Here is an 18,498-nt window from a genome sequence, read left to right as displayed (position 1 = left end):
CCTTCATTTTCTTTAAAGCCTCTGTAACTTCAGTTTTACTAATACGCCGATAAAAATAGAAATCTTTATTTTCATTTAGGGTGCTAAGGTCACTATAGTCAATCTTATTTTCACACTCTTCATTAAAAAGTTTAGCAAAATATCTCATCCATCTTTGTTGAATATCATCTTCTAAGAAAAGTATTTTTTGATCTTCATCTTTAATACACTTCACTTGAACTAAATCCTTACTACTCCTATCTCTTTGTTTGGCTAACTTATACATATATCTTTCTCCCTCCTTAGTATTTAATCTATTATATAAATCGCTAAAAGCTAATGTCTTTGCATCGCATATGGCTTTCTTAGCATCCTTACGAGCAACTTTATATATTTCCCAATTATCGGAATTTTTAAAATTAAACCAATTTTTATAACAAATCTTCTTATTTTTAATCTTTTCTTGCACAATTGGATTCCACCACCAACTATTTTTACTATTGGGAGCTTTTCCCTTTGATACTCCAAGGACATCTTTTGCAATATTCTTAATATCACTAGCCACTTTTTCCCACATAATATTAGCATCCTCATGCACAGACAAAATCTTAAGATCTAAAATCTTATTTCCAAAAATATTTTTGTTAATATTCTTTAAATGCCCCCATTTAATCCTAGAAAATTGTTTTACTTTATTTTTTATTTTATGCCCCTTTATCTTAAAGTCCAAAACTAATAATCGATGTTGGGTACATAAATTTTCACTCGGAATAACTTTACAATCTTTGCAATCTAAACGATTTAATTTTCTAATAAGAAAATAGTCAATCTGGGTTGTATTATATCCATTTTTATAAGTGATGAGATGCTCATTCCTTTTCTTAAATAAGGTATTAGCAATTGAAAAATCATAAGCTAAACAAAAATCTAATATGGTCTTGCCACCTTCATTCGTCGTTCCGAATCCATGGCCACCATGAATGCTTTTAAAATCATCTACCTCTCTACCAACATGTCCATTTAAATCTCCTCCAATAAAAACTCTTTCTTCAAGAGGTATATTTTGTATTAATTCTTCTAAGTCATTCCAAAAATTTAATTTAGAACTCATATCCAAACCTACTTGAGGAGCATAAGCACTTATAATATTAACAATCTTATCATCAACAACAATCTTTAAAGCTATAATTCTATCTCCAATCCTATTAATTTTTATAACATTATCCTTTAAACTCTTATCTATAATAACACCTACACCATTTCTAGTACGACTCTTACCCGAATACCAAAGTTTAAATCCTAAACTATCGATTTCCTTGGCCTTCTCTCCAACCCACTTAGTTTCCTGAATGCACAAAATATTTAACTTCCTATGAATCATAATATCTATTAATTCCATTAATTTTCATGTAAGAGAACCTATATTCCAAGTTCCTATCCTAATTTTAGTTTCATGGACTAGCTTCTTTGCCCACATTCGTCCTTGATGTGGGAACCCTTGCCTATTTAACACTGCACCCGGGCGCCGGTGCAGCGGCCCTTGCACACTTGTCACTATATTCAGGCCATACAGCGCGTCGCTTCCAGGGGACGCCCTAGCATTAACACAATTTCTTAAAGGATTCATGTCATTATTGTTCGACAAGTTTTACGCTGGCTGTCGACTACCTAACGCAACCCTCCACTTTTCTCATCCAGGACTTGGGACCTGGCAACGGCAGTGTTCCTTCCTATGATTTATGAAGGCTAAAATTTTATCAGGATAAACGATAAGCAAGCCATATAAGTATTGTTGCGGAACATCATTTTTCAAACCCTTGAAGGTAGCACGCGTGTTATAGAATTTGAATTGCATGACTATCCACTTTTGCCTTTCTTGAATGTAATCTTCTATGTGTCCATTTCATTGATGCACAATTAATCATAATCAAATTTGGGATCCAACTTAGTGAAGATGGTTACAGGCTTTAGTTTATCCAACAAGATGTTACGAGACAATATATATCGCTTCTTTAATGATATTTTGTTAAGGGGCATGGTAGTAAACGCTGACCTACATGCACTATCCTTCTTAGTGACTATCATAATGGGTGATCCATAAGTTGAATTGCTAGGGTGGATTATCTAGCAACTGTCTCCATGTTTTTGATGTCTTTATTCTCAATGATTGAATTTTTGTACCTTTGAGAGATTTGTTTGTGATACATATGAAATTTTTCTTTACAACAACAACAACATCAAGCCTTTATCTCACTAAGTGGGGTTGGCTACCTGAATTTTTTTTCTTTATTGTGTGTTATTAAGAGTCAAATTCTTATTTAAATTTAATAAAATATATTTTTTCTAACTAAGTCTTTTTAGGTTTATCTCTACCTTTCTTAATATAGGCTAAATTTGATTCATCTACTCTCCTAATCGGTCATCGGAAGGTCAACATTTTATGTGAGCAAACTATCTAAGGCGACTCTCTATGATCTTATATGCCACTAGAGCTACTCCAACTTTTTCACGTATATACTCATTTCACATTTTGTTTGTAAGAGTGAAAGCCAATCATCCACTTGAGCATCCTTATCTCTGCAACACTTAACTTAATGTTATATTTCTCTTTTAATGGCTAACATTTTGCGCCATAAAGCATTGCCGGTCTCACCAACATCTTATAGAACTTTCCCTTAAGTTTGTGGTATACTTTTCTATCGCACAACAGGCCCGATGCATTCTTCGACTTCAACCATTCAACTTTAATTCTACTAATAATATCCCTAGCTATTTCACCATCACTTTGACAATAGACCCGAGAGATATAAAACATCTACTCTTATTGATGACTTGATCGCCCAAAGTCACAATCCTTCCACTAGATCTATTACTATTAAAATTACACTCAATGCATTCAATTTTAGATCTACTCAAGCATAAACCTTTAGGCTCTCTAGTGTTATCAACAAAAAGTATATCATTAGCAAAAAGCATACACCAAGGTTCATCTTCTTGTAAGAACATCTATCACCCAAGCAAAAAGATATGGGCTTAAAGTTAATGCTTGATGTAATCTGACTGAAATAGAAATATACTTTGTCAAACCACATTATGTTTGAACACAAGTAGCAGCTCATGCATACACATCCTTAATGATATGAATAGAAGCATTATTAATCCCTTTCTTTTCTAGAACTATTTAGAGCACTTCACTTGAAACTTTATCATAACCTTTCTCTAAATCAATAAATATCATATGTAAATCCTCTTTATTCTCTATACATCTCCACCAAACCTTTTAATAAATGTATAGCTTCTATGGTAAACCTACCTGACATGAATCAAAATTGATTTTGAGAAATATTAGTATCAAGTCATAATCTATGCTCAATAGCTCTCTCCTATAGTTTTAAAGTATGCAACATTAACTTAATTCTCACACTCTTGTGCATGACCTTTATTCCAAAAAATAAGAATTAACACATTTCTTCTCCATTCATATGACTTCTTTTTAGTCTTCAAAATAATATTGGAAAGTTTTATAAGTCAAGAAATTCCTGTCTCCTAAGCATTTACACACCTCTATTGGAATATTATATGGTCCAATAACTTCTGCATACTTTATTTTCTTTAAAGACTCTCTTTAACTTCAATTTTACTAGTACGTCGATAAAAACAAAATCTTTATTTTTATTTAGGGTGCTAAGGTTACTAAAGTCAACCGTATTCTCACTATATTCATGAAAATGTTATTAAAATATCTCATATATCTCTATTGAATATCCTCGTCTAATAAAAACCCTTTTTAATATTCATCCTTAATGCACTTCACTTGAATTAAATCATTAGTTCTATCTCTTTACTTGACTAACTTGTATATATATATTTTTTTGCATTTTTTAGTATTTAATATATTATATAAATTATTAAAAGTTAAATTTTTTGCATCGCATATTGATTTCTTAGACTCCTTTTAGGCCTCTTTATATATTTCTCAATTTTTTGAGCCTTTACATCTAAACCAATTTTTATAATTAAGTTTCTTATTTTTATATTTTCTTATACATTTTGATTATACCACAAATTATTTTATATTATTAGAGACTTTTCTTTTTGATACTAGAAACACATCCTTTGCAATATTTTTAATATCACTAGCTACTTTTTCTCCCATAATATTATCATTCTCGTGTATAAACAAAATTTTAAGATCTTGAATCTTATCTTCAAAGATATTTTTGTTAGTGTTTTTACAATGACCCTATCTAATCTTAGAATAATGCTTTACTTTATTTTTTATATTGTATTATTTCATCTTAAAATCTTTATAACTTAAATGAACTATTTTTCTTATAAGAAAAGAAAATAATCAATATAAATTGTACTATATCCAATCTTAGGAGTGTTGAGATTCTCCTTTTTTTTTCATAAATAGGGTATTAGCAATTACAAAATCATAAGCTATATCAAAATCTAAGATCGTCCTATCACTTTCATTAATCGCTCTAAACTTAATAGCTATCATGAATTCTTTTAAAATATATCTTCTATATTTTTACCAACATGTCCATTTAATCTCCTCCGATAAAAAGTCTTTCTTAAATTTTTTCTTCAAGAGGTATATTTTGTATTAATATTTAGAGTTTAAACTTTGGTAATCTGGTAGGAGTCCTACTAGAAATGGTGTAGGTGTGATTATCGATAAGAATTTGAAAGATAATATTAAAAAAAAAGTAGAATTAGAGATAAAATTATAGGTTTGAATATTATTTTTGATGATAAGTCTTATGCTCCTCAAGTAGATTTGGATATGTGCTTAAAATTAAAATTTTGGAATGACTTAGAAAATTTAATACAAATGATACCTCTTGAAGAAAGATTTTTTATTGGGGGAGATTTAAATGAATATGTTGGTAGAGAAATTGAGGATTCTAAAAGCATTCATAGTGGCTATCAGTTTGAAATGACTAATGAAGGTGGATTACATTAGATTTTTTATTAGATTTTTTACTAGCTTATGATTTTGTTATTACTAATACTATATTTAAGAAAAAAGTGAGCATCTAATAACATATAATAGTAGATATGATAAAACATAAATTGATTATTTTCTTGTAAGAAGATTGTTTTGATTGTAGAGATTGTAAAGTTATTATGAGTGAAAGTCTATGTACCCAATATTGCTTATTAGTTTTGAACTTTAAAATGAAGGGGTAGAGTTTGAAAAATATAGTATATCATTGTTCTAAGATTATATGGTGACATTTAAAAAACTTTTACAAAAATATCTTTGTGAGTAAGATCCACAATCTTAAGATTTGGTCGGTGCATGAGGAAGTTAATGTTAAGGGAGAAATAATAGCTTGTAATATTAAGAATGTTGCAAAAAATGTGCTTGAAGTATTAAAAGGAACAAAAATTAACAGTAAAAATAGTTGGTGGTGGAATCAATATGTGTAAGAAAACATAAAAAATAAGAATATCTATTATAAAAATTTTTTTAGTTGTAAAAATTTTGATAATTGAGAAAAATATAAAGTTGCCCGTAAGGAGTCTAAGAAAGCATTCTACGATGTAAAGACTTTAGCTTTTTATGATTTATATAATAGATTAGATACTAAAGAGGGTTAAAGATATATGTATAAGCTAGCCAAACAAAGAGATAAGAGTAGTAAGGATTTAGTTCAAGTGAAGTGCATTAAGGATGAAGATCAAAAAGTACTTTTTTAGAAGATGATATTTAACAAAGGTGGATTAGATATTTTAATAAGATTTTCAGTGAAGATTGTGAAAATATGATTGAATTTAGTGACATTAGCCCTCTAGACCAAAATATAGATTTTTATTTTTATCGGTATATTACTAAAACTGAAGTTTGAGAGGTTTTAAAGAAAATAAAGTGTGGAAAAACTATTGGACCTGATAAAATTCTAATAGAGGTATGAAAATGCTTAGGAGATGAAGGAATTTCTTGGCTTACTAAACTTTTTAATATTATTTTGAAGAATAAAAATATATCAGATGTGTGGAGAATGAGTGTCATGTCATGTTGCCATGATTATTCGACAAGTTTTATGCTGACTGTCGACTATCTAGCACACTCCACTTTTCTCATCCAGGACTTAGGATCTGGCAATGACAGTGTAAAAGAATGAGTTTGTTGATTCTTATTTTTAATAATAAAGGTGATGCACAGGATTGTGCAAATTATAGAGGAATTAAGTTGATGTGTCATACTTTAAAACTATAGGAGAGAGTTATGGAGCATAGGTTGCGATGTGATACTAATGTTTCTCTAAATCATTTTGGTTTTATGCCTTGTAGGTCTATACTGTGGAAGCCATACATTTATTGAGAGGTTTGATGGAGAAGTATATAGAGAAAAATGAAGATCTTCATATGATATTTATTGATTTAGAGAAATCATATGATAAAGTTCCAAGAGAAATGCTATGGAGAGTTCTAAAAAAAAGGAATTAATAATGCTTATATTCAAGTCATTAGGGATATGCATGCTGGGCCAAATATCTTCCAATTTTAGTTTTACATCAAGGCTCAGCCTTAAGCCAATATCTTTTTGCTTTAGTCATGGATGTTCTTACTAAAGATTTGCAAGAGGATGCTCCATAGTGTATGTGTTTTGCTGACGATATTCTTCTTGTTGATAAGACTAAAGAGGATGTTTAAGGTAAACTTGAATTATGGAAGCCAACCTTATATTCTAAAAGTTTTTGTTTGAGTATATCTAAAACCGAATACATGGAGTGTAATTTTAGTAGTAACAGGTCTAGTGGAGGGTTTGTGATTTTGAGTGATGAAGTCTTTAATAAGAGTACACATTTTAGATATCTTGGGTCTATTGTTTAGAGTGATGGTGAAATAGATGGAGATATTATTAGTATAATTTATGTTGGATGGATGAATCGGAGGAATGCATTAGGCTTGTTTAGGTCGGCTACAATAAAACGACGACCTTTCGATGACCCGGTTAGGAGAGTAGATGTACTAGATTTATCCTATGTTAAGAAAGATAGAGGTAGACCTAAAAAGACTTGTTTAGAAAATATTATAACTACCCATTCTTTATTAGGTCTAAATGAGAATTTGACTCTTAACCGGACACAATGGAGAAAAATGATTCATGTAGCCGACCCCACGTAGTGGGATAAAGAATTGATATTGTTATTGTATTTAAACATACTTAAAGAGTATAAACACTTATAATATTAATTATCTTAGCATCAATAAAAATATTTAAAATTATAATTCTATATCTTATTCTATTAATTTCTATAATATTATCCTTCAAACTCTTATCTATAATCACACCTACACAATTTCTAGTATGACTTCTACATGATTATCATAGTTTAAATTATAAACTATCAATATTCGTAGCCTTCTCTCTGACTCATTTAATTTCCTAAAAATATAGAATATTTATCTTCCTCTGAATCATAATATCTATTATTTCTATTAGTTTGCCTATAAGAAAACTTATTTTCCAAGTTCCTATCCTAAATTTTAGTTTCATTGACTATTTTCTTGCCCCCCCTCGGTCCATGATGTGGGAAGCCTTATTTATTTAACATTGCTTCTGGACATGGGTGCAGCAGCCCTTTCACACTTCTTGATTCAGGCCATACAACGCGTCGCTACTAAACAATGCCCTATAATAACCACAAAGTATTAAAGGATTCATGTTTAGATTATCCGACAAGTTTTTTGCTGGCTGTCGATTACCTAGCATAACACTCAACTTTTCTCATCCAGGGCTTAGGATCTTACAACATCGGTGTTCTTATTTTGCTCTGCTCTTATTTAATGATAAGTTGACTCTATAACTTAGGTTATAGAGAAATTCTAGCTTATAATATATGAACATTGTAATTAAAAAAATTTGATCCAACATACATAATCAAACAAGAACATCAAGCCTTTATCACTCTACATGGGGTTGACTAGATGAATCATTTTTCTCTATAATGTCTTATTAATAGTCAAATTGTTATTTATATCTAATAAATAAAGATCATTTCTATTTCTTTTTAACCAAAACTATAAGAATCATGTGTGTTTATAAATGACATTAATTTTGAACATTTCAGGTTCCACAAATACCTTTAAAATCTCTTAAAAATGAGGATTTATTTTCACTCTTAAATTGAGCGGAAAAAAATTTCATCACTATTTAAAACATGATTTCCATGATCTAGTAGCTGAAGGAGCCCTTAGTTTGACTAGTGTGCTATCTCAACGAGCTGTCAAGTGGATGAAATTATGCCCGTACCGAAATTTGCCAAGCTTCAGCTGCACTTAGGTGTCTTCTAGGCTTATGTTTGCCTTAAACAAGCATGACCTGCACGCTCGACTTGCATGCTAATAAGATAAAATCATAGATTGTGCATCCAAGTTGGCCAACATGTGCCTAATTCCTTTTCTTAGGTTGCTTCGGTTACGTTGAGTAAAAGAGGTTGCAGTGGCTTTTGGCACTGAGTCATTATGTCTTGGCTTTAACTCTTTGGTTTGGGCCTCTTATTAGGAGACACGAGTCTTCTCATCCGGGACAGTTTATAATGAATCAGCAGTGTATTAATGTCAATGTTGTTATTTTTGTTTTAGCCTTTGGTTCATTTTACTGGCAGAGGATTTGCCCTTTCAGATATTCTAAGTCACATAAAGGTATGAGGCTTGGCAAACTGTAACTCAGAGTTACGAAGGATGGCTGATTGTTTTTCAAAGGCATCAAGCTTGACTGATAGTAGCTTAGATGTATGGCATCTTCAATAATGGGACTTTTGCATAGCATGGCTAGCTCATTTAATGCTGGCAACCACTGATTTACACTGGAGTAGAGGCACTTAAGCATATATGATTTAATTTGTTTATCTGGAGGAATGAAGCCTTCGTTTTAGCATGTGACCCCTTTAGTTCTTTTTGTCCATGGGGCGCATCAGCGACTTAGCATACTTTCGAGGCCTATTGTAGATTCATTAATATTTTCTCTTGTGGTGCATTGTTGAAGTAACTCACTTTTTGATTCATTGTATAAACTAATAATGATATTGCTAGTACTTACTACCCAGGGGGGATAATATATGTATGTGATTCAAACATGGATGGGTTTAAAATCTTGTTGAAGAGCATGCAACTCTATTGAATTGATTTCTTTTTCTACTTGTCGACAGTTTGCTATAACTACCACTAATATCAGAATCTTAAGCAGGTGCTATACAGGCGGGTCATTCAGAGCTGTTTTCTCCTCAGAGGCCAGTTATGGTCCCCATTAAGAGGGTTCTTCTTAATACTACATTTTCCCGAGCTTTATTGTCACCACAGGCTATACGGTCCTCATCGGGTAATAGAAGAAGATCAGTACAATCATATGTGAAGGCCTCAGAGGGCTCATCTACTGTAGCATCTCATGGTGGCTACTAAACAATCTAGTTTGTTCTGTTCTAAATTGCTTGATTTGAAAACAATGCTGAATATGCTGAGTTTTTCATCAAGTACATCTTAATTAAGTATAACTGAATTATAAGCTATGCCTGCAGAAGACTTTTATCTTTAGTTATACATGGGTTCTCCTAGAAATCAGGACTACGAATCTTAGCTAGGAATTGTTTATGGAATGATTTTAAAGTAAAGTCATATATTTATATCTTACCATGCAATGAAATAGCAAGCTAATGTAATTATTGGTTTATTTTCTTTGTTTTACTTATATATACTGATGTAAGCACAAGTATAAGAAAACTGAAACAAAGAGAACAATTGATAGAACTCAAACCAGACTCTATTCAAATAGTAGCAATCATCTATAACATTCAAAATCCAACAAAGAAAACACGAAGAGACTTAAAGAAACAAAGAAATTAGAAACAACGCTATCCTCAGACAAACGTTAGAGCGGGTTCCTCACATGTATCGAAATTTAGGTTAAATAAAATAAGTGCATAGGGCTAGCAAACCGATGGTCCACCTTTGCAAGATCGTCCAATTCTTCCAACAAATGCTTCCAAGTCAACCAACAAACACTACTACTGCTCGAGAAGAAGGAAACAGATGGAGTGGTACTTGCGGAGAGATGAAAGAGGTTAGAAGCCAAGACGAAGGGTGGAAAGAGCTCGCAAGATTTCCAAAGGAGGTGGAGAAGAAGAATGGAACAAGCTCGCAAGCTTTTCCAATAACCCGCAGGTCAATAGCAAATTTGCTCACAATAATCAACTCCTCTTTCTTCACAAAACCTCTCATATTTATAGGTAAGAAAGGAGAATGCCAACAGCCACTTTATTGAATTTCCACAAGAACCCAAGCATCATAAGTCACGGATTTCCCCATTGTTTTTCAGGGAAAAGCAATCCAGTCAAAGAACCGAAGAGGCAGCCACGGAACCAAGGCGTCAAAATGCACGGAAAAGCCCTCAGCTTGGAAAAACCAACAACCAGCCGGAAACCCAAGGAGAAAAGGCACGAATTAATCCAGCATAGGAAGCCCAAACACAACCACGATTCCCAAGAGACAAGGGAATATTTTAAAGAAGAAAGGGGAAGGGACAAGTCCACTCCAAAAATTAAATCCAACTTATGAGCTTACCTTTACAACATTAATGAGCTACTAAACTTCAGCTCATCATTAATGAGCTAGCAACAAATGAGCTCAATTCCAACCTTCTCCATACATCACCATAGGCCCCAAAACCGTGGACCATAAGCCAACCTGTGAACCAGCAGCAGCCAAGGACTTTTCGAGCTAGCAAAACAAAGGTCTACCAAGCCCCACGCACAACCTACCATGTTCATTGGATGCTTTCCCATCATTGGATAGCTAAAAAAAGAAAAGAACATAAAACATACTAATGTTCAAATAAAAATAAAAATACATAAATATTTTATAGCATCAATTCCCCCTGGTGGAAAATTCTCATCTTCTAATGAGAACGTTTCAGCAACTCTTTCATAAAGCTTCAAATTTCGATTTTTTAGATCAGCAGCATCAATCCAGGTGCAATCAGTCAATGATCGATTGCTCCATTTGACCAAGAACTTCTTGTGTACCCCATGTCTTGTTTTAATGACTTTCATATCGACAACATCTTCAATTTGATCTTCAGACTTTGCCAAAGGAGCAGAGTGGCAAAGTTTCAATGTATACAGAATCATTAGAATTTCCTTCATATAAAGATAGGTCAGAAACATTAAAAACAGGAGAAGTGTCAATAGTAATTGGTAGATCCAGCAAGTAGGCATTAGTGCCTAATTTTTGAAGCACACGAAAAGTGCCAAACTTTTTTCTGCTTAACTTTCTAAAAGTGCCAACAGGAAATTGTTGGCGACGAAAGTAAGCCATAACCAAATCACCCATATTGAAATTTACTTCTTTTCGATGTTTATCAGCAGCAGACTTGTACTTAGCATTATTTTTTTGAAGTTTTTCAAGGACCTGTTGTTGGATAGTTTTTATGTGGTCAAATGTTTCAAAAGCTTCAATACTAGTTTTCTTAGGTAATGATAAGGAGTTCCTTTCTAAAATGTGAGGAATAGGTTGCCCATAAATTATTTCAAAAAGAGTTTTGCCAGTAGAACGATTAACAGAATTATTGTAAGCAAACTCAGCCTGAGGCAACACTAAATCCCATTGAGATGGTTTTCTCTAGCAAGGCATCATAACATATTTCCTAAACTTCTATTAACAACTTCAGTTTTCCCATCAGTTTGAGGATGATAGGCACTACTAAATTGATGAGTAGTTCCAAGTTTTGCCCACAGAGTTCTCCAAAAATGACTTAAAAATCTAATATCTCGATCAGAAGTAAAAGTACGAGGAATACCATGCAGACGAATAATTTCATTGAAAAACAAATCAGCAATGTAAGAAGCATCAGAAGTTTTCTTACAGGGAATAAAATGTGTCATTTTGCTAAATCGATCCACAAACACAAAAACAGAGTCAAATTTTCTAGAAGTAATTTTTAAACCCAAAATGAAATCCATAGAAATATCTTCCCATGGTTTGTTTGGAATAGGTAGAGGAGTATACAAACTAGAATTTTGTGCAGTTCCTTTAAAAGCCTGACATATTTTACACTGTTTAACCAGCTTAGTAATGTCCTTTCTCATATGAGGCCAAAAATATTTTTCTTAAACTAAAGCAATTGTTTTTCCTTGCCCAAAGTGTCCTCCCAAACCTCCACTATGCATTTCTTTCACAAGTTGTTCTCTTAAGGAACTCTTAGATATGCAAAGTCTAGTTCCCTTAAACAAAAAACCTTGATGTATAACAAACTGAGCAGAAGGATCAGTTCCAGAAGCAAGACAAGAATCCTAAATATTTTTAAAATCAGAATCATTCTCATAAGTATCTTTAAGAATATCAAAAGAAGTAAGAGTCCGAAAAACAGTTATCAAAAAGTGAGATCTTCGACTTAATTCATCAGCAACCTTATTCAAAACCCCAGTCTTATGTTTGATATGAAAAGAGTACTCTTGCAAGAAAGAAATCCATTTTGCATGTCTTTTGTTTAGATTTTTTTGTGACCCCAAAAATCGTAAAGCCTCGTGATCAGTATTCAAAATAAATTCCCGATGAATCAAATAATATCTCCAGAATTTCAAAGCTTGAATAATGACATAAAATTCCAAGTCATAAGTAGAATATCGAGATCGAACATCATTTAATTTTTCACTAAAGTATGCAACAGGTTTTCTTTCCTGACTTAAAACAGCACCAATACCAACATGTGAAGCATCACAATCAACTTCAAAAACTTTTTCAAAATTTGGCAGACTAAGAATTGGAGCTTGACTCATTTTAATTTTGATAAGTTGAAAAGTTTCTTCAGCTTCAGGAGTCCATTTAAAGATTCCCTTTTTTAAACAATCAGTGATAGGAGCGATCATAGAACTGAAGTTTTTAATGAATCAACGATAAAAAGATGCTAACCCATGAAAACCTCTTACCTCACTGATATTTTTAGGAATAGGCCAGCTCTTTATTGCCTTACTTTGATTTCCTTGGCAGACACAATGTAACCCAAGAATGTCAAACTTGAAGTCATAAAAGAACATTTCTTTAAATTGATATACAGTTTTTGTTCCCTCAAAGTTTTCAGAATTTGCTCGACATGAAATAGATGTTCAGATGGGCGAATGCTATAAATCAGAATATCATCAAAATATACAACAACAAACTTTCCAATAAAAGGTTGCAAAATATGATTCATCATTTGCATAAAAGTACTTGGAGCATTAGACAAGTCAAAAGGCATAACAAGCCATTCATATAGACCCTCTTTTGTTTTAAAAGCAGTTTTCCATTCATCCCCAGGTCTAATTCTTATCTGATGATACTCACTTTTCAAATCAATTTTAGAGAAAACCTTGGCACCACTTAGCATATCAAGCATGTCATCTAACCTAGAAATTGAAAATCGGTATCTGACGGTTATTTTATTTATGACTCGACTATCCACACACATTCTCCAGGTTCTATCTTTCTTTGGAGTAAGCAAAGCAGGTACAACATAAGAACTCAGACTTTCCTGGATTAAACCTTTCTCCAATAGTTTAGACACTTGCTTAGAAAGTTCTTGATGTTCATTTGGACTCATTCTGTAATGTGAACGGTTAGACAATGTAGCTCCAGGATTTAAATGAATATGATGTTGAATGTTTCTCAATTGGGGTAGACCAGTTGGTAATTCATCAAGTATTAAATTAGAAAATTCATCAAATAACGGTTGTATTTCTTTAGGAATTTCAAGAGTTAAATCAGTTTCTTTTCCAAGCACCAGATATATCACATCAGACTTTGTTAACTCACTTGTGTTTAGAAACAATTCAGGGGTGGAAGATTTTGTAGACTTTTTATTCTTTGTTGTTGGATCAGGAATATTTCTTTGGAAAAAGAGTGAACTCCTTGTTATCTTTAATCAAAGTATATATGTTCTTTTCCCCATTGTAGATGGTTTTATGATCATACTTCCATGGACGACCCAAAAGGATATGACAGACTTCAAGAGGTACAACATCATAGACTATTTGATCTTTATAAGTTCATCCAATAGTTAAGTTCATAGTGCATTGTTTGGTTATAGGAATCTCGCTTCCCTCTTGGAACCAAGATATTTTGTATGACTTAACAAGAGATTTTGTTTTTAGTTTAAACTTTTTTACCATATGTTGTGACACAAAATTTTCCAAACTTCCACTATCAATCATTAAGGTACAAATCTTCCCTTCAACAGTGCAAGTAGTCCTAAAGATGTTTCTTCTAAGCCACTTATCTTCATTTTCAGTTTGAGCAGTTAAAACTTGTCGAATTACTAACAATGGTTCTCCTTCATCACCTTCTAAATCAAAATTTTCCAACTCAGCTTCAGTTTCAAATTCTGTTTCTTTTTCTTCCTCTTCCTCTATTTCTTTTTCATCTTCTATGAAATTACTACTTGGCTGATTATTTTTTCTGCAAGTAGCTGACAAATGACCATAAAGACCATATTTGTAACAAGGCCCAAACAGTTTAGATTGTTCAGTAGGTTTAGATCTTGCTACCCCTTTACCCTTTTCCTGATTTTGACTTTCAACAGCTTTAACTTTTACACCCGAAGTTCCTGCAGAAGTTTGAGATTGAAGTTTAGTCCCACTAGTTTGTCGCCATTTATACGTTTCAGTTATTTTGTTGCTTCCCCGCAAATGTTGTTTTTCAACTCTCAAGGCTATGCGATAAGCTTCATTTAATTTAATAACATGATGCAAGTTAAGTTGATCCTGAATTGTCCATTTTAACCCATTAAGATATCTTGTTATGGTTTTCTCCTCAGTCTCATACAAATCGTTTCTAGCTTGCAATTTATAAAAATTTTCAGTGTATTCTTCCACAGTTTGATTACCTTGACGCAAATTATTAACTTCTTGAAAGATGATTCTTGAATGATCAGAAGGCAGAAATTTTCCTTTCATCTTTTCTTTCATCCTATCCCAAGTTTGAATTTTTTCTTTGCCTCGCCTTAATCTGCTGTTTTGTAAGTTTTTCCACTAAGTTAATGCATGCCCCGATAGGTTTAAACTTGTAAATTTGACTTTTTGATTATCCGGAATTTCTTTCCATTCGAAAAATTGATCCATTTTCTCTACCCATTCAATGAATTGTTCAGGTTGTAATTTTCCTTCAAAATTATGAACATTGATTTTAATTCCGTAATCCCAATTTCTTTGTCGCCTATTTTGATTTCTAGGTTCTTCCTCCTCACTTTCAGAAGTTTGAACACTAGGATTAACATAAGCTTGATTGACATTAAAAAAAAAAGCTTGATTGACATTTAGATTAGCAATTGCTTCAGCTGCCGTGTTGATTTATTGTTGCAAATTATTCAATTGTTGCCAATCCCCTTGATCATTAGCCATTTGTTAAACACAAAAGAGAAAGACTCCTATCAACAAAAAAAAAACGAACTTGCTCTGATACCAAGTTGATGTAAGCACAAGTGTAAGAAAACTGAAACAAAGAGAACATTGGATAGAACTCAAACCAGACTCTATTCAAATAGTAGCAATCATCTATAACATTCAAAATCCAACAAAGAAAACACGGAGAGACTTAAAGAAACAAAGAAAATAGAAACAACGCTATCCTCAGACAACCGTCAGAGCGGGTTCCTCACATGCATCGAAATGTAGGTTAAATAAGATAAGTGCATAGGGCTAGCAAACTGATGGTCCACCACTGCAAGATCGTCCAATTCTTCCAACAAATGCTTCCAAGTCAACCAACAAACACTACTAAAGCTCGAGAAGAAGGATACAGATGGAGTGGTACTTGTGGAGAGACGAAAGAGGTTAGAAGCCAAGAGGAAGGGTGGAAAGAGCTCACAAGATTTCCAGAGGAGGTGGAGAAGAAGAATGGAACATGCTCGCAAGCTTTTCCAATAACCCGCAGGTCAATAGCAAATTTGCTCACAATAATCAACTCCTCTTTCTTCACAAAACCTCTCATATTTATAGGTAAGAAAGGAGAATGTCAACAACCACTTTATTGAATTTCCACAAGAACCCAAGCATCATAAGTCACGAGTTTCCCCATTGCTTTTCACGGAAAAGCAGTCCAGTCAAAGAACCAAAGAGGCAGCCACGGAACCAAGGCATCAAAATGCACGGAAAAGCCCCCAGCTCGGAAAAACCAATAGCCAGCCGGAAACCCAAGGAGAAAAGGCACGGAATTAATCCAGCACAGGAAGCCCAAACACAGCCACGGATTCCCAAGAGATAAGGGAATATTTTAAAGAAGAAAGGGGAAGGAGAAGGGACACGTCCACTCCAAAAATTGAATCCAACTTATGAGCTTACCTTTTAGAACATTAATGAGCTACTAAACTTCAGCTCATCATTAATGAGCTAGCAACAAATGAGCTCAATTCCAACCTTCTCCATACATCACCATAGGCCCCAAAACCGTGGAGCATAAGCCAACCCGTGAACCAACAGCAGCCAAGGACCATTCGAGCCAGCAAACCAAAGGTCTACCAAGCCCCACACACAACCTACCATGTTCATTGGATGCTTTCCCATCATTGGATAGCTAAAAAAAGAAAAGAACATAAAACATACTAATGTTCAAATAAAAATAAAATTAGAGAAATATTTGATAGCATCATATACGAATGTTACAATGGTTTGATATGCCACAAATAATTAATCTCAAACTTTTATGTGAAGAATAGTCGCATCTATTTACTCCAATTTTTTTTTTAAATATTTTAAATATATTTTTGTATAAACTCACTCATATCACATATACAAATCTCAAACCAATGATTTTATGGTTGGAGTTTATGCTTAAAACTAACATATTAAGATGAGCTACTAAAAAAATATGATAATACATCTCTTTATTTTTTTTTCATAAATGAAACTATCATTCCCTTTATCCAATTTTTAATTCGCGATGATTTCCTATGTTATCTCTCTAAGCTATTTTTGTATCTTGATATATATATATATATATATATATATATACATATATATGATGTTGTCCAATTATCCAATAGATTTATATTTTTAATTTTTTTAATTAATTTTTCCATCAAAACTTGTTACTTTGTAAAATAACAGAATATATTGTTTTATGTATGATTAATAGTTTTTTAAGCATTAGACTAGATTATTGTTTTTGGTATACTTAGAGATATGTAATCCTTTATATATCTAGTTATGTGTTTTATGATTAAAAAAGTTCATTTTAATTTAAGAAGGATTCATGTTATAAAATAAATAAATAAATTTAATAATATAAGGCATGTTATAAACTTCACACTATCTGTACTTAATGCACGTATATTTTTACTAGTTAATTGTTATGCCTTGGAAGCAAAAATGACAATAGAACGAAAAAAAATCTACAAGAATACTTATAATAGTGACTAATTTTGGATTGTAACTCAATACAAAAGCAAGATACAATTGATCTACTATTCAATAGGTAGTTCGGCTCTCCCACACAACCCTGACACCGCTAGGAAACCCTCAAAGAAAAAGTACGACAAGACCAAATCAAGACATAATGAAATTAATCAACATAACTAGCCCTAAATAACTTCTCCCTAATTCTCCCCGAAACAACCCTCTTTAATTATTTCCCTCTCCTATTTGAATTCAATTAGGAAATATTTCTCTAAATAATTCCCTCTTTATTCCTCTTCCTAAATAGATTGTTTCTTTGCTGAGCCCCACATGGGGGGCTGAAATCCTGTCCTGGATTCTACTGGATCGGCTCTTACTGGGCTACTTGGGTTGTTCCGATTTCCACTAAACCCGTCGTATCAATACTCCCCACCCTCAAATTCACACCTTGTCCTCAAGATGGAATGTTGGGAATTATTTTTTGATAGTCTCATATGGCTCCCATGTTGCTTCATGCTCTGGCAGATCTTTCCACTAATTAGCACCTCCCGTGCCCTATCTTGTCTTCGCACACACCTACTACTTCTAGCGGTTCCAAAATGACCCCCATGTCCTGTGTCAAGGTCGAAGGTAGTGAAGATGTTGTGTGCTTTCCTATCGCCTTTTTAAGCTGTGAGACATAAAAGATTTGGTGCAAGACGGATGAGGGTGGTAGCCTCAATCTATAGGCCACAGCTTCGATGCTCTCGAAGACCTCATAAGGCCGACAATTTCTCATTCCTTCTTTATGGTTAGTGTCTTCTGTCTGTAGGGTCTCAATTTTAAGTAAATCATATCTCTTGGATCGAAGTTCATTTCTCTTCTATGCTCATCAGCTTTGATTTTCATGATCTGCTGAGCTCTCAACAAATGTCCCTTGAGCTCAGATAATACCTTTTCCCTCTCCTCTAAGTATTGTTCTACAGTGGACACTGATCTAGTGCTTTGTCCATAAAAAATCAGATGAGGTGGATCTCTCACATGGAGAATCCTAAATGGGGTGGTCGATGTTGATGAATGGTATAAGGTGTTATACCAATATTCGGCCCAAGCTATCCACCTTGCCCAACTCTTTTGCATATTTTATACAAAGCATCTCAAA

At 33.2% G+C, this 18,498-nt stretch overlaps 1 protein-coding gene across 5 annotated transcripts in view; it reads left to right on the top strand.

The window, feature by feature from the left end:
* LOC110109073 (biotin carboxyl carrier protein of acetyl-CoA carboxylase) overlaps window positions 1–18,498 on the top strand; it is a 100,000-nt gene that overhangs the window by 13,560 nt on the left and 67,942 nt on the right. For 3 of the 5 annotated variants that reach the window (XM_028692524.1, XM_020839971.2, XM_020839969.2), the window contains exon 2: window positions 9,188–9,388. In XM_028692524.1, the coding sequence (XP_028548357.1) occupies window positions 9,188–9,388 (201 nt within the window). The remainder of the gene's footprint in view (window positions 1–9,187; window positions 9,389–18,498) is intronic. The other 2 variants (XM_028692527.1, XM_020839970.2) reach the window with 1 other exon arrangement.

This window comes from Dendrobium catenatum, unplaced genomic scaffold (assembly GCF_001605985.2).
Source record: "Dendrobium catenatum unplaced genomic scaffold, ASM160598v2 fragScaff_scaffold_156, whole genome shotgun sequence".
Taxonomy (NCBI): domain Eukaryota; kingdom Viridiplantae; phylum Streptophyta; class Magnoliopsida; order Asparagales; family Orchidaceae; genus Dendrobium; species Dendrobium catenatum.
The sequence above is the reverse complement of the archived record's forward strand: the minus strand, read 5'-3'. Positions and strand labels throughout refer to the sequence as shown.